This window comes from Camelus ferus, chromosome 4, assembly GCF_009834535.1.
Source record: "Camelus ferus isolate YT-003-E chromosome 4, BCGSAC_Cfer_1.0, whole genome shotgun sequence".
NCBI lineage: Eukaryota > Metazoa > Chordata > Mammalia > Artiodactyla > Camelidae > Camelus > Camelus ferus.
The window spans coordinates 54,779,235-54,797,020 of NC_045699.1; the positions used below are offsets into that span (position 1 = coordinate 54,779,235).

At 37.5% G+C, this 17,786-nt stretch overlaps 1 protein-coding gene across 1 annotated transcript in view; it reads right to left on the reverse strand.

Moving 5' to 3' along the window:
* Positions 1-17,786, reverse strand: part of SVEP1 (sushi, von Willebrand factor type A, EGF and pentraxin domain containing 1) — a 157,232-nt gene that overhangs the window by 49,827 nt on the left and 89,619 nt on the right. The window contains 9 exon segments of the mRNA XM_032478157.1: positions 1,807-2,008; positions 3,298-3,455; positions 5,219-5,420; positions 6,426-6,539; positions 7,185-7,298; positions 9,191-9,287; positions 10,400-10,491; positions 10,891-11,052; positions 16,634-16,795. Of these exon segments, the coding sequence (XP_032334048.1) occupies positions 1,807-2,008; positions 3,298-3,455; positions 5,219-5,420; positions 6,426-6,539; positions 7,185-7,298; positions 9,191-9,287; positions 10,400-10,491; positions 10,891-11,052; positions 16,634-16,795 (1,303 nt within the window).

Below are 17,786 nucleotides of genomic sequence, written 5' to 3' on the forward strand. Positions count from 1 at the left end.
TTCGTGTAAAACCATTCCTTCTTTTTCTCCAGTTAGTCATATTCCACAGAAGCAGATTTGATTTCCTAATTACCCCTTATTGTAACTCACTGAAAATTGGTTTGTTTCGTAAAACACTGAGAGATCAGAAAAAATCTTAGGACGAGCTGAAGCAAGTCGGTCCAGTTTGAGACAGTTCACCAACTGTCTATTCCGGAGAAAGTGAGTTAAGAATGGGAGGAATGAGGGTTATGCAAATGGCAGGCTGGTTTCCTTCCTCTGGAATGTATGTCCCTACGACTAGGAACAGACTTCAGAGATCACACAGAAAGTCAGCCCTGTCTCTTGGTTGCCAGGCGGGCAGTCACGTGGCAGACCGACTATGTCACTCCAAGGTAAAGAATACGTGCAACTAAACAAAGCTGACTAACCACGAGAAGGTTCCAACAACCATGCCGCTTACAGAAATGTCAAAGTTAACATGAGGTTAAAAGTGAAATATCTTCAAAAGCAAACAGAGAAAAAGAAAAGATTAGGGAAAATTGGTAAGAGTTCACTGAATAACTTACTGCATCTTCTCAGCCCCTATTTCAAGACATTTATTAAAATATGTTATTTTAAAAATATGAATTGTTTCCCTCTGTGTTTACCTATTTTCCTCCCCCTATTCAAGCAGGCAACAGGTTTTCTCTCTCTCTCTCTCTCTTTATTGAAGTATAGTTGATTTACAATGCTGTGTTATTTTCTGGTGTACGACATAGAGGCTTTCTCTTTACATACATTCCGCTTCTGGGGAGATTTCTGCAAAGTTCTCAGATTTTGTTTCTGAAAGTTCAAGTCCACTAAGAAGAATCGGGTTTAAGAGTGGGAAGATTTCCACCAGAACAGTGACACTTTCATGGACTGATGGGAGGAAAGAGCTCAGTGGGTCCCTGGGGGTTATAACCTGCTCAGTAGCAAAGGCGACGAATTTAGGCAGATCTGAAACGAGGCCAAGGCCATGTGGTGAGTCACAGAATCAATCTAGACTCAAGGGGTGAACTCTCAGCCTTGCCAGGGATCCCACACGTGGCAAAGAGCTGTGGTTCTGAAAGGGCTGCAGAGGCTGAGGCAGTGGACAGCTCAGTGACAAGCAGTGTGGACAGATGACCAAAGGGAGGTGCTGCCCAAGACTGTGGCTCTTGAAACAAAGAGTTAAACTCTGTGGGTTTTAGATGGTCTGGGAGAATCTAAGAAAAGCAGTCAGTGCGAAAGAAATCAGAGGAACAATTGAGGTTGACCTTCCTGACAGCCCAGAGGGATGGGGCCCTGCATTTGGAATGAATGGATCCAAAAAGACATAAAAAAATGTCATCTTGCACCTGCAGGCTGATTCATAGTCAATCCAAGTGTCTCCCAGGGGTCTATAATGTCACTGAAATCCCTTGACCCTTGGCCGCTCTGCTATGTAAATAAAGGGCCATCAGTCTGAGGAATCAGAGTTTGAGACTTAGCTCTGCCACTCCTCAGGTGTGAGATTTGTGGCAAAGCGTTTAGTTTCTCTGAAATTTGACTTTACCATCTGTAAAAGGGGCATGAGTTCCTCCAGTCACTGTGAAGCTCAAACGAAGAAATACATATGAAAATACTTAGCACGTAGCAAAACACAATACGTGTATGAGGTATTATCACTAAAACTTTGCCTTCTTATAAGACTTGCCCAGATGCACTACTTGATTATTTCACTGGGCTGTCCTGCTGGAACACCCGCCCCGCTACCCCCCCATGTCAGTTCTAACCTGGTGCCAGGCTGAGTCCCAGCCCGGCCTTGCTGAAGCCTCTGCTTACCCATTATAATCGGTTAGAAGGAAGGTATTGTCGCTGCCGTTCTCAAGTGCATAGGAGATGGGTGTCCCATAGTTGGTGGCATCAGAGGATTTCATCCAGAACGTGCAGGTTACAGCGTGGAGAGAAGGGAGCACGCCGTCCAGCAGGACATACCCATAGATGCCAGAAACTTCAAAATCCAGGTTAAAACCCGCAGACTGTTCTGCAACAAACAAGAAAAGTGTGCAGGCTGTGGCACTTGGGAGGCATTTTTCAAGGGTCTAAAGTAAGCAGCACTGTCATCAAAGCAGCTCATTTCAGCAAGTGTGATGATCTGAGAAGCAGTTTCAAACTTAAATACATATTATTTACAAAATATGTAGAGCATTCTCTTTTGTATTTTGTATACTTACTGTATTTTTATTTTTAGATGCATATTTGACTTATAATACTATGTAAGTTTGAGGTGTACAACATAATGGTTCACCATTTTTAAAGGTTATACTCCATTTATAGTTATTATAAACTATTGGCTCTCTTCCCTGTGCTGTACAATATATACTTGTAGTCTATTTTATTTAATAATATAGATAATTAATTACTTAATTAACAGAGGTACTGGGGATTAGACCCAGGACCTCATGCATGCTAAGCATGCACTATACACCCCCCCCCCCAGTTTATTTATTTTATACATAATCATTTGCACATCTTCATTGCCTAGGCCCATACTGCCCCTCCCTCCTTCCCTTTCCCTACTGGTAACCACTAGTTTGTTCTCTATATCTGTGTGTCTGTTTCTTTTCTTTCTTTCTTTTTTTAAATTCTTTAAAATAAAATAACCATCAGTGAATATCTAAGGTAGGGAAGACCCTCAGCAGTGAAAGGAAGTGGAGGAACAGGAAACAGTGGGAAGAAGAGGTGGGACTGGGAGCCGTTAAAGATGAGAGACACTCAGCACGTGTGTGTGCTCATGGGAACGGCTCAGTAGAGCGGAGTAACTCATTGCAGGTGAAGGAGTGGCAACTGTGGGGCCACACTCCCTCCCTGCTCAGGGCTCTGGCTCCTCCCTGTTTCATGAGCAGTTCAGCTCTGCCCCAATCCTGCATGTCCTACTCAACAGAACAACAGTCCTGCAGCTAGAAGACTCCAGTGCTCTGAGAAAGCTGTTTAGCATTGATCCTCACACATGTCTATGGGCTCTGTTCTTCTAAATCAAGTGCCTTATCAAAGTGTGGTTTCTAAACATGCCGAGCATGTAGAGCATGAAGAATTTGGCTAAATTCGATTTTCTCCATTTCCCCCTTACATCTCTAGGCTTTAATTTCCTCATCCGTGCATTTGGAGATAACACAAGCCAGTTTATTGGATGGCTGTGAAGACTGAGTACGTACAAAAAGCTTAGCATAGTTTTTGGTATACAGGTGGTGCTTAGTGCAGTTAAAAATTGCCATTGTTCCTATATCACCATCGTTAGTGTGTCATTATTAGTAACTTTGAGTTCATATATACCTGTTTCACACCTGCTGCCTGAAAATCCTGGCTGACATTTACAACTGTATGCGTTTAATTCATCCACACAAGTGGCCTGATTTCTACAGGGGTTAGACTGACATTCGTTGATGTTCAGTTGACAATGGGGTCCCGTGAAGCCCAGGGCACAGTGGCACCTAAAAGAAAGCAAAATGTTGTAACAATTAGAACAGTTGCAGAAAGGCATTAGAAGAAGTCTCCCATTAATGACAACATTGTCTCAAAAGACTGAAAACTTGAAATGCTAATGTGATCTCTCTTATGTGCATGTGTACTGGAGGGACCCTAAATCTATCTTTAGAATTTATTTCTTTAAAACAAAACATATGAATCAAATATGGCAAAAGGCTAAGGTTTGATAAATACCATGATGACTACATGACTTTTATTATCCTTTGAAATTTTCTATATGTCTGAAATATTTTTTAATTAAAAAGGATCTCTCTAATAAATGTAATTAATATTGTTACTAGCATGTTTATATGGGGACCTCTTTGATATTGGCCTAATGGTGATAATATGAATAAACAGTATTTGGAAGCTTAAAAGAAAATCTCAGTTGGAACTGGGAGACTCTTCACGGAGTTCTCTGTATTTGATGGTAAATCTATTTTGGCTAGAATTTCACTCATCTTTATCTGTCCCTGTTTGATATCATGATAGCCGTTCATAAACAAGATTCACTTTGGTGGCAACTAACATTCCTTTTGAACTAGAAGAGTTTACCATCACCTTTCCTCTAGTCAGGATTTAGACAAATTTGGTATTCATCAATTGTTTTGTACCCTTGGGAGAGTTTGGAATTCTTGCTGTTCATTTGGAAATTTCTCACTGCCAGTGATTAGGTGCTATATGCCAGAAGACATAAAATGCCTACGAAAAAAATTATGCTACACTGGTAAGAATTCATTTCCATATTGAGAGTGAGTAAGTCTCATTGGTGGAACTGGCTTCCTATTTCTTCCAGACAGTGCCTGGCTCTTTGTTGGGGGATGGTTTGTTTTAAAAAAAAAAAAACATAAATTTTTTGTTTTTTATTGAAGTGTAATTGATTTACAATGTTAGTTTCAGGTATATAGCAAAGTGATTCAGTTACATATTATATATATATATTTTTTCTGCTTTTAACTTTTGAAAACTTACAGAACTGGTGGCATATTGAGGACAATATAGTTTCCTAAGATTTTTGCAAGCAACACTAGTCTATCTTTTGTACTGCAGAAGCCACAGATCCTGCAAGGGGAAGGGGGTGAAATGGGCACTAAAAAAGAATGTTGGTTTTCACACCGTATGCTTCTGGTACCCTAAGAACTGCTTCAGGAAGACAAAATCTTTCTCCCCACAAATGCACTATGTTCAACCACAAAGGCTTAGCTTTTATTATTTTATTTGTTTACACTCAGATTTCTTTTGAAACAAGGGTTACTAAACTAAAAAAAAAAAAAAAGAAGTTTAAAAACCATGGTCACAGAATGTAGAATGGGGCTGTGACAGTATGATCACAGAATTCCTTACCATTTTATCTAGTGGGAAAATTCCAGCTAAAATGTAAAGCGTTTAAAAATGAGTTTTGTATAATGCTTCTGTATTTACTTCTGTGTAACTGTTTCCTTTCATCTTTTATGACTTTCCATGTACAAAACAGTGGTTCCCAAATCTGGCTGTGCATCAGAATCACTGGAGAACTTAAAACACAGAGGCGGCCTGTTTTAAAATTACAGACCCTACCCTAGACTTAGGGAATTGGAACCTCAGACGGTGGGCAGGATCTACCGTGCCCTATCCTCGGTCTAGAATTTGGGAATGGCTGACTTGACAAAGAATACTCTGTTAAGACTGAAGAATGACTGAACAGGAAAGAAAATAAAAACAGTGAAAAGAGTCAGATTTGGTTTTTTACCGGAAGCTGTTGGCGCCGTCTTTACAGGTAGCTCCATTTTTGCACGGTTGGCTGAGACATTCATCCAAGTTTATTTCACAGCGGGTGCCCAAAAATCCAGGTGGGCATTTGCACAGGAATGCCCCAAGCTGATCTTCACAAACTGCATTATTTAAGCATGGGCTGGACTGGCATTCGTTGACTTCTGTTTCACAGTGCAGACCTGGGGATGGATGAGGACGAGAAAGAGCCCAAATCTTAAGCCCCTGGGAAAACTGGAATCACGGTGTTGAACCCTTGGAGGATGATGCTGCTTCTAAAGCATCCGAATGGAGGTTGTAGAGCCGCTGGCCTCCCAAACTGGTTTGGGATCCATTCTTTAACAATCTCTGGCTTTTCTAAATCATCCTAGGACTGCGTTTTTGACAGTCCACTCTTTTTATCTTACCTCTTTCTGAAACTAACATGAGTAATGAACATCTAATTGAGATAATGTTAAAAAAATAAAACTAGCAATTTAGCTTAAAATATTCCTCTGTTTCTTTGACCTTGCCTCTTTCCTTCACTGATCATTTTCTTTGTTGGACTTATTCTTTATAAGTATAAGTGTATGTATATATATATTTATTTAAGTACAGTCAGTTACAATGTGTCAATTTCTGGTATACAGCATAATGTTCCAGTCATACATATACATACATATATTCATTTTCATATTCTTTTTCATTAAAGGTTATTACAAGATACTGAATATAGTTCCATGTGCTATACAGAAAAAATTTGTTTATCTATTTTTATAGTATGCTATGGGCTGTGGCTGAGAAGTATTTTTAACCATATTATTTAGCATCCATTTGCAATATGATTTTGTACAATTTATCTCCAGTTCCTTCTTGAATGTTTGTTTTAACATATAAACTCGTCTTCTCTCTCTCTCTTTATACACACACACCCACACACGTGCACAAAAACATAGTATTTTTTACTGAACTGTTTGCGAGTAAATTATAGACCTGATGTCCTCTTACCCCTAAATACTTCAACATGAATTTCGTCAAAACTGAGGACTTTCTCTTACGAAATCACAGCACAGTTATAAAATCATTAATCAATATTTATTAACATAAATACATATAATGTTACATATATATATAAAGTTAGTAAATGTAATACTTTGTGGTGCTTTACAGGACGCTAAAACAATGTCGGAAGGATGGAGACATCTTACCCATGTATCCTTTCACACAGGTGCAGCGATAACCAGCCACGCCATCAACACAAGTTCCTTTATTTAAACAAGGACTGGAGCTACATTCATTTATATTTTCTTCACATAGTTGACCTGCAAAGAATCATAGAATATTTGAGCTGGTGAAAATCTGAAAGTAATTTAAGACTAATCGTTTTCAAGCAAGTTCTTCAGGTATAAGAGCAGGACAGTTGGAAATCATGGCTAACATGCTTGTGAAAAATTTTAATCTCTGCCTAATTCAATTATTTACTGAATAATACTCCATTACCCATGATACATATATATGATATCTATCTATCTATCTATCTTCTATCTACCTATCTATCTCACACTTTCTTTATCCATTCATCCCTTGATATACACTTAGGTTGTTTCCATATCTTGGCTACTGAATATTGAATAATTGCATGCAATGAACACAGAAGTGATGCAAATGCAGATAAACTCTTTGAGACAGTGGTTTCATTTCCTTTGGATGGATACCTAGAAGAGAAATTGCTGGATCATATGGTAGTTTTATTTTTAATTTTTTTGAGGAAACTCCATGTTGTTTTCCATGGTGGCTATACCAGTTTACCCACCAACAGTGCAGAGGGTCCCATTTTCTCCCTGTCCCCACTAGCACTGTTATCTCTTATCTTTTGATTATAGCCATTCTAATAGGTGTGAGGTGACATCTCATTGTTTTAATGATTCCAAGGTTTCTCTTGTAAAGATGAGAAACATTCCCCTTACCTGTGTAACCAGGCGGGCATTCACAAACGAATTCCCCAACTCGGTCTTTACAAACTCCATTGTTGTGGCATGGCAGTGAGTTGCACTCATCAATGTCTATTTCACATTTTAAGCCTAAAATGCAAACGGAACAAAGAAGGACAATCAAAGAGAGGATTAACAGAAACAGAACCATGATCATTTAAAGGTAATTACCCAATAATCTGAATTTATAGGGCGTGGTGGTGGCGAAGGAAAGGGCAATATTTGTGACGAGCTATCATCTAGTTAAGTACTTAATGAAGATATTACTTCTTCTTAAGTAGATTTAAGATATCTTTATAAGGATACATAAAAGACAGTAAAAGATTCCAAGTTAGAAGTAGAGGAGAAAGAGGGACATCTAGAAGCATAAAATAGGTCCAGGAATTAGCTTAATTCCAAAATGAAAAATATAAACTCCTATATACTTGCTACCAAGGCCACCTGGCTGAGAAGTGGGGTGGTGCTCAATCCTGCCAGATCTTGGCTCATATGCCAGGTGTCCTACAGGCAGGGTGCATCTTCCCGCAGGATGCACAATGCGATCTATGAGCTAGTTCTGCTGAAACCCATGTTCTCCTATACCAAGAGTCTCAAAGTGTGGTCCCTGGACCAATAGCATCAGTAATCCCCTGGGAATGTGACAGACATGCAAATTCTTAGGCCTTCCCTCAACCTACTAAATCAGAAATTCTGGGGTTGGGGTCCAGCAATCTGTGTTTTAAGTCCTCCAGATGATTCCGACCTACATAAAAACTAGAGAACCGCTGTCCTGTATTATGCCCTTTCCTCAACCATCATTTACAAAATTCTAGGACAAGATCAGTATTTCTTATGGAGTGTTGGGACAAAATTTTTTAAGCATTATAACTGCATTTTTTATTGAAATATAGTTGACCTACAATGTTTCAGGTATACAGCAAAGTGATTCAGTTACATACATGTATTCTTTTTCAGATCCTTTTCTATTATAGGTTATTATAAGACATTGAATACAGTTCTCTGTGGTATACAGTAGGTCCTTGTTGTTTATCTCTTTTATATACAGTAGTCTGTACCTGTTAATCCCCAAATTCTAATTTATCCCCCCTCCCCTCTGGTAACTGTAAGTTTGTTTTCTACATCTGTGAATCTATTTCTGTTTGGGACAAAAATGTTTCTAAAATTGAAACACACACACATACACATGCACGCACACAAGCCAAAATAAGTGAAATAATAATTTTCTGTGCTTTGTTTTCCAACTTTTCTTTTTTGCTTATTTTGTAGTGAATTCTTTTATTTAAATACCACTCTTCTCATTTAAAACACTTCATGCTGGTTACAAAAAACTCAAAAAATGTAAAAACTTCATTTCTAGAATAAAACAAGAAATTATTTTAAATAAATTGCAATTTTAAACTATAGCTCATTTTTTCCTCAGAAATTGTATTTCTGGACTGAATTGGAATGTGAATCAAACTGCAAGAAAACATAATTCTTACCCAATTCCTACATAATCAAGTTCAAAGCCATATTGTTTTTCTAAGCGCAACTTTCAGAAAGAAATAAAGCAACAAACCTTGGCTATTTACAAGAACTTCCATTTGTGTGAAGCAAATGAGAGAAAGTGGAGTTTGTTTAAAAATGTTTCTGCTGGACAATCTGTTCTATGTTGAGTGTCATGCATTTAATTTGTGTTAGAGTGAAACCTTGGACATGGCCTCTGGAGTTGTATTCCAATTTAAATTGTGAGTTATGATGTGACTTTTTCATAGAGAAGATGATTCTTTATTCTTCCTCCAACATGTGCAAAGAAAACTGGCTTTCATAAGATACGAATAATTTTTCCACTTATTGGTCTATCTTCTTCAAGCAATTTTTTGTGCATTGATACAGCCTAATGTATCTTACATCGTTTATTTTGAATGTTTCAAAGTTTGATAATGCAAGTCACAATGATATTATATGCTAAATACATTCCAATTTGCACTCCCCTGTGTTACCTGTATATCCAGGTGGACAGAGACAAACATAACCACGCCCAAGTTGTTGGCAGGTTCCACCCCTGTGGCAGGGGTTTAAGAAACACTCATGGAAAACCTACCAGTGGCAGAAAAGAAATTTATCAGAGACAAAACACTATTCATTTCAAAGCAATTCTGAGTAGGGGTTTAGAAGGTTTGTAACATTCAGAAGCTGGTTCGTTTCCAGGTGAGTCCAGCGGGACTGTTGCTTATATAATGTTGGTACCATAAATGGGCACAAAAGCTACATATTATACTTGAGTGAAGGTCTGATAAACCCAAGCAGTGTCCCTAAATGCTGGCTGCATGTTAGCCTCCATTTGAGGCATTTAAAAGTGTACGCTAAGGACAGACTCCAACCCAGACCAGTGAAATCACGAAACTCTGAACGTGGGATGCATGCATCATTATTTTAAAAAGTTGGCCAGTGGATTCAAATATGTCTCCAGGGTCGATAGTCACAGCTCAAAAGGTTCTTAAAAATTTCTGTGTCCATTAGGCTTAGTTTCAAATATGACTTACAAAGCCCTTACAAGTGAGTATGTTTGGATGTGAAGATGTGGGAAGCTAAAATAAGAAATATAACTTCATTATCCTTCTTAAAAATACTTAAAGCCAAAGAATTTGTCATGACATTGGGCAAGGTACATTCAGAGTAATGGATGAATCACCCCAAATAACTGGGCTTATCTTGTTTCTAAAAAAAAAATGAAAAACAATTTAGTTATGTTTATGAGTTATGTTTCTTAATTTTTAAAAAAACCCAAAACTTACTCCAATGAATGATTTTTTTTTTCTTGCTTGCAAAAAAATTTAAATAACTTTCATGAAAGTTGAGTAACTCCCTGCCTTTGGCTAATCCAAATGCCCTTACTGAAATGATGAGTTATGCTTATGGTAAGTGTTAATTATTAGTGAATCAAAAGACTCCCCACATCTACAATTCTCTATGCCAGACATTACGGGGAGAAGTTCCCATTTCTGGTACCCAGAACTCCTAATGCTGCATTTTTTGAAAGTACATATTACAAGTCATAAGCAAATATAATTATTCATTGATAATTTTCATGAGTCTTGATTACTTGGAATTTCAGCTCAGGTAGTTCTCCTCTGTATGACAAGTATCATGACAAATGGTTTTCCAAGCACTCCCTTAGAGAAAATTCTATAAACATAAAACGAACTTGCCTGACTGCTGACTTCATACTTCTTCTTGATATGCCCAGGAGAAGCAGGGTGCACAATACTTTCCTCTGCTGCTGAGAAAGTTGAACTAAAACCTAATGAAGTTAATGGGAAAACATCTGAAAAACATAGTTGTGTATAGTAGATACTGCCAATAAGTAGACTCTATTTAAACTCGATGGCCAAGATTCTGATTCTCAGAGTGCGTAAAGCTACAGACATTTTATTTTAGTAATATAAAAAAGAGAGCGTGGAGACAGATGGGATATGTCATTAAAATCTAGACTCTTAGAAATTTGGAAGTTATCAAGTTCAACATTCCCAAACGAAGAATCTTGGAGTCATTGTCATCAGAAAGACCTCAAAAGGACAATTTAACACGTCCAGACATCCAAATGCACTGGAAATAGTCATATTCAGAATTGAAGCTACCACGGAGACAGACAAGAGTCTCCAACACAGGATTACGTGATGAATGAAGTATATCATCTTACTGGAACAATCTGTGATGGATCTGGCACCAGTGATGGTTGTGGTTCCATAGAAAGGACAAGATAAGCAGAAGGACTTCCCTGGATCGGGTTGGTAGTAGTCTTGAGGACATGGATAACAGGGCATTAACCCAGAACGAGAGAATTCTCCTACTGGACAAGGCACTGCAAAAGGAAGAACAAATCATTTGTGCCTATGAAGCAACAGACCCCACACTGAAAAGAAGAGCATTAACCTTTGGTTGTAAGAAAGCTACCGAATTGCTAATATTTTCTCTTGCATGTATTTTCTCCAGACCCTTTTATCACCTAGATAAACATTTTCTCCCCTTCCCGTCATTAACAACACACCTTAACTCAATGAAAATTAGAATTGGCCACATAACATTGTATTTCGGTTTTTCCATTTAACATTATACCACAAGCATTTCCTAAATCATCCCCCAAATCATTAAATATGGTGTTTAATAAATGAAAAATATTACATCTCACTGACAGATCATAACTGATCTCACACTTCCTCTACTATTGAACATTTAGGTTGTTTCTGCTTGTTTGCTATTAGAAATAATGCTGACATGAGATTTTCTACATAAATTTTTTATATAGTTCTGATTATTTCCTTAGGATAACAGTTGAATTTGAGTAGGTGAGTAGTTAGATCTAAAGTCATGAAAATTTAAAGCCATAAATATAATGCCAAAATCATTAAAAAAATGTAATTCCAATTCACATCCCACCAGCAGTGTATGAAATTGCCTTCTCAATGTACACCCATCAACATGGATGATTATTTAAATTTCTTTCTATTTGAAGGTAAAAGTGGAATCATGCTATTATTTTAACTTGCATTTTGATGATAAATGCAATTACATTTTTTATGTTTATCCAAAATGTTTATTTCACCTGTATAGTTGTTTATTACTTATTGAGGGTCTTTTATTTTTAAATCTTTTAAAGTCATCTTGTGTCAGACATGCTTTTTGTTAACAACACATAGCTGAATATTGTTGTTTAACCAAATTTGAAATTCTCTTGCCAATATTTGGTGGAATATGAGAAAACAGACCCAAACATAATATGAGCTTGGATTTTCTTCAGTAGATTTTGGTTACATTTGGCAGATGGATATTGGGGTGGACTACACATGACTAAATCCTTGGCGGGAGGTTTTACACTGTGATCCAAAGGCAAATTCAGGTGGAGTGTGTGAACTGGAATCGTCTGGGTGAGCCCTAAAACCACTTTCAACTGAGCAAACTACTAGAACTGTTAAGGCTTGTCTGCATAGATATAAGGATAGAAGACAGAACACAAGGAAACAGCTACTCAGGCTATCAGTATACTTATCATTTAGGTTTTTGATTCTTGATAATAAAAATTAGTACAGCAGAAATAATTACCAATACGGTTGAAAAATTTACAGATGCACTTGAAGCTCAAGGGAGCAGGATTCTCCAAGTGATGGCATCTCTTTTTATTGGTATGACAATAAACATTAAATAAATGGTAACACATTTGTGGTCATCTCAAGACATTTAGATCAAATTCCTTAAGCAAAAACAGTCATCCAAATCTTTTGCAAAAGTGCTCTTTTGTATACCCAACTGATGAAGAGTTAGGAGTTAAATCAAGAGATGGGAGAAGATATCACAAATATTAACACATATTTAGAAAAAAATTACTTCTAGTGGCTACATTTGTTACATTCAAGAAAAGGTTTAAACTATAAGTATCTTTGTTTCACCAAGAATGAATTAATCTACTGTTACTAGAGGCAGACAGGGCTTTGCATCAACATACTATAAACCTGCTGAGTTTAAAACGGGTTTTCTGAGTTTCAGGTTCCAAAAATAATTGCCTATTTGGAAAAGGAAACTTCCAAACAGCTCATTAGTTAACTGAAAGCACGAATCTTCCACTAATAAAAGTATAAAGTTTCTGTTTGGGAGGCTACCTATGAGTGTGTGTGGTTAGGTAGAAGTAACAATTCTGCCAGGAAAATCAAAGATGCTATAATGAATTAAACTGTTTTTCCCATGTAATTTTTCTCAGTACAACCTTACCCTTAAAAAGAAAAAAAAAAAGACTATACTCCTAAAAACTGACAGGATTATACTCTCAATTGTAGTAAGTAATTACATAAGATGCTATAAAAGTCAAAAATTATACTAAGATATAATAATAATAATAAAATCTTAAGATTAAAAATCAATAAGCCAGTTGGCATCTCAAAATAGCAAACATGTTGTTGTGATGTCTAAACTTTGCTTTTCGACCTAGAAAGTATAAAATAAATTTTCATGTGGAAATTAGTTTAAATTTACATACCAAGGGCAGACAGTTGTCATTCTGAAGATACTTTCCAGGAGTGGATAATCAGTATTTAATATATAATTTATATATTATTATGAATATATAAATGTACACATATACATAATAACACCATCCAGCACATAATATGGTATTAAATACACACACGCACATGCACACACATAACACAGTTCCTAATGGACTAACATCATAAGGAAAGAGGAGGGGAGGTTTCATTTTGAATCTTGGCCAAAGAAACTGTGGTTTCTAAGTCAAGAATAATGGAATGAAATCCTTCTCACCTCTTCTATTGTAGAGAAAGAGGAAATAAAAAATCAAAATATGCAAAAAGTGGTATCAAAATAGAATTGAAAATAGAGCATTGAAATGAGCAGGGAAAATGTGACCCCACATATGTGTCCCCCGATAATGTCAATGTTCAAGCACAGCCTTGGAGCCCAGTGGATTTTGCCTTTTAAATGGTTTCCTACGACAAAGCCAGAAGTCAAACCCCTCATTCTGAGCCTCCTTTTAACTTCATCCTAGAGCGTCGGAGTCAGAAGTGTCGTTCTACAAATAATCTTTCCTTCTATTGGGACCATCTGTAAACAACACCGTAGCCATAATAAAATCATTTGGGGGACTTATTACTTTGATAAAAATAATTTTTTACAAATAAAAAATTCAGTTTGTAACCACAGACTTAAGAATATATAATATCCTAATAAGTGATAAAAGGTGAATGTATTAAGAATATCACATTGTGTTAACACAGTAATATACTGAAATATAATTGCCATATTCATTAAAGATATTTCAAGTTCAACAGGATAAAGAATGCAAAAAGTGTTATCTTAGCAAAAAATAAAATAAACTGTATAACATGCCCATAAAAATAAATCATCCAGAAAGGAAGAAAAAAGAGGAAAAGGAATGAAAAAAAGAAAGAGGGGGAGGGAGAAAGGAAGGGAGGAAGGGAAAGGGGGTTGAAAACTAAGGAAAATATACGAGAACCATTTTAGAACTCACACACATTTAAATTTAAAGTAAAATGGTGTTTATCCAGTACCGCAGGGGAGAACGTTGCTTTGTTATTACCAATTCCCACTCAGGACAAGTAGAATGTGGTTAAACATATGTTAGGAATATTAGGAGAAATGGAGCAGTTACCAGAAGTTTAGAGATTTTCTGGGAATCATAACTACTTAATTGCAATGATTTGGTATTAGAAAACCTCAAGGCTTATTTGGAAAATTAAAGGGAAAAATTGTCAAATATGAACTTCTTTCACTGTAAAAATTCTGGTTGCTTTTGTGGTTGGAGGGACGAAGGGAGAGAGAGAGAGAGAGAAAGAGAAAACGAGAATTTTTTCCTGCAGACTTTCTTCCAAAATTAGCTTGTATACTGACAAAATAAAAGAGTCTCTGGTAGACTTCTTTCAACCATAATGTGAGGCTTTGACTTTTAATTGAAAATAAAAAAAAATCCACAGCTGGTATTACACAACATACATGACTTACGAGTTTCAAGTAGGTCCTAGTTAAATTCTTTTCTCAACTCTGCAGTGAAACAGGTTGATGAACACTACTCACCCAATACCTCAGGTCTAAGAGGCTTTCATCTACTATAATCCTGGCATTGAGATAATTCAAACAGAAGTTGTACATAAAAACCTAAAATTCATAGCATGTATTCCCTGTAGCATGTAACTTACGAGGACTACAACTCCCAGGATGCAATGCTGGACACTCACGCTCCCTCCCCACCACTATACTCAAACATCCAAAGCATTTGTTTTCCAGGAATCTGTCTCTAACTAGATGCAGATGTATATATGGCTGGTGTGCAATGAGGGTGGGAGGGGTGGGAGGGGTGTGTGTGTGTGTGTGTGTGTGTGTGCAGATTAAGAGAATGGGGAACTAGCAGACTAGCTTCTTAAAAATGTCATTCATTCAATAAGGGAAGTTTTTAAACTTTCAGATTGCCATAGACCTCTGGTTTTTAAATAAGGGTGTAAAGAATGGGGAAGAGACACAATTTTTTAAAAAGTCATCTTTCAGCCAGGCATGCTTGTTCTGTTCCCAGGGATGTAGCAGAGGGAGGCTAATAATTTTTTATTTTTTGCAAAATTCCATCGACTATGCAAAGTCATTGCAGTTTTCTGGAGTTTTTGGCAATAGGCTGACCTTGACTGTCAGACCTAGTTTCACTGATTCGAAGTTTTCATCTTTTATTTCTGTTTGTGTCTTCTGGTTTTTACACTGTAGGAAAACTGTACTTGGTAGGAATGTTAGAACCATTTGAAAAATGGTCTATTTAAACCAGTGGTTCTCAATACATGGTCCATGGACCAAGCTGAGTCAGCATCACTTGAGAACTAGTTAGAAATGCAAATTCTCAGGTTGCACACCAGACCTATTGAATTAAAAACTCTCGGGGTGGGGCCCAGCAATCTTTGTTTTTAACAAGCCTTCCACGGTGATGTTTGAGAACCCAAATTAGACTCAACTTCTCCCTGTTACTTTAGAACCATATCGGGGAACTTCAGAAGAAAACCAGAAAAGTGAAATCAGAATATCCTGGGATGGAGATTGGTTTCAATATTATCAAAAGACTGACGTAAATGTGACGTGATTCTAGCATGCAGTCAGAGGGGATAACCACTCATGAATATGGTCAAACTGCAGGGAATGAAATGTCAAAATTCAGAGAATGGGGGGAGGGTATAGCTCAACTGGGAAAGCGCGTGCTTAACATGCATGAGGTCCTGGATTCAATCCCCAGTACCTCCTCTAAAATAAATAAAATAAACCTAGTAACAACCCCCCTCGAAAGAAAGAAGAAAGAAAGGAAGGAAGGAAGGGACGGGAGTGAGGAGGGAGGGAGGGAGGGAGGGAGGGAGGAAGGAAGGAAGGGAAGGAAGAAAGAAAGAAAGAAAGAAGAAAGAAAGAAAGAAACAGAAAGAAAGAAGAAAGAAAGAAAGAAAGAAAGAAAGAAAGAAAGAAAGAAAGAAAATACATGTATGAGTTTAAAAAAAAGAAAAAAATTTTTTTAAAATTCAGAGAATGTATTTTCAGAGTTTCAAGGCACATTAGACAGGACCTCATTTTACAAATGAGGAATCTAAGTTTCTGGCTGAGATGTATTTCCTATCACACCACGCAGCCACGTGGTTACTAACGTTGAGGACTGGGGCCAAGTCCTGTGTTTCTTTGAGTTCCTCTAGTTATTGCACCAGCACACTGTTTATATGATGGGTGTTTACCCTTAAGTACTGACTGGCTGAATAAAAGGAAACTCTCTTTGAAGGAAGAGACAGTTATTTACATTCTTTGCATACACTAGTCATATGGCTTTGCTGAAAATATTCCCCTCCTCCATGCACAGGATCTAGGAGGCTTGAAGAAAGAGCAATATCTAAGACTCTGATAACCTCCACAAGCAGACACGTCCACGGCTCCTCTTTTCACAGTTGAAGTGTTTTCTGGACATAAGAGGCACCCCCGGGAACCAAACGCTGGCTGGTAGCTGCCCAGTGGACACGATTCGCAAGTCTCAAGCCCATTTGATGAGTAGGTGCCTTGCTTACACTGAGCTAGAACGAAAAATATCATATGGTAAATAACGGTGACACAAGCTGTACCAAATTAGCACTGCTAGGTCCTGGGTTTGATCCCCAGCACCTCCTCTAAAAATAAATAAACCTAATTACCTCCCCTACCCCTCCACCAAAATACAATAACTCAATAATACAATGATAAATAAATAAAAAGTATTTTTAAAAATAGTACTGTTAAAATATGGTTTCCCACGTTCTAATTGATTAAGAAGAGAATGAGGGTCACGAAGAATTCCAAGCACACACATTAAATTTCAGACTCTCCATAGTTCCGTCTACTGGTAAGTTTGAGACTCCATTTCCAGTTACTACCTGTTAGCTTCTATTATTACCTAGCATGGTATCTGACACAAAGAAAATGTTGATAAGCAGTTTTGGGGGGAAGTTAGAAATCTGCATCTCAGAAAGGCACTCTCAGAAAAAGAAGCCCTACACAGAAAACCTTGTACAAGTTCTCAGCTCGTACACTGTTTTCTTGAGTGACAGAAACAAAACCCCAAACGGGGTCAGTCTCATAACCACACTGTCACCTTTTTTACACTAAATAAGAACTGGCCTCTTACCTCCTCCTGTCTACAGACAGCATTTCATCTGAGGGCTGGCAGAGTGGGACATAAGAGCAGCCTTAGCATCAAGCCCAGAGAGGTCAATTAAGCGAATTTCCAAAATTCCCAGCAATGGTTTTGTCGTAGCTCAGGCCAAGGGCCACGTTCCCCGGTGCACTGCCCTGTCCATCTGCCCTTGTCCTCCAGGTGACTGTCACTTTCGGCACTGCTAACATTTTTAGTGCATTTCCTATTACCTAGCACCACTCTCTATATTAGTCATTAAGTACCCACACCCTCTGCATCTGCCGTGATAGGTGAAGAGGAACAACTTTGAAATTCCTTCTTGTAGGTGTGTCTTACTGTAACTTCAATTGCGAATGAAGATGTTTCCATTAGAAATGCTTTCAGAATCACTGTAA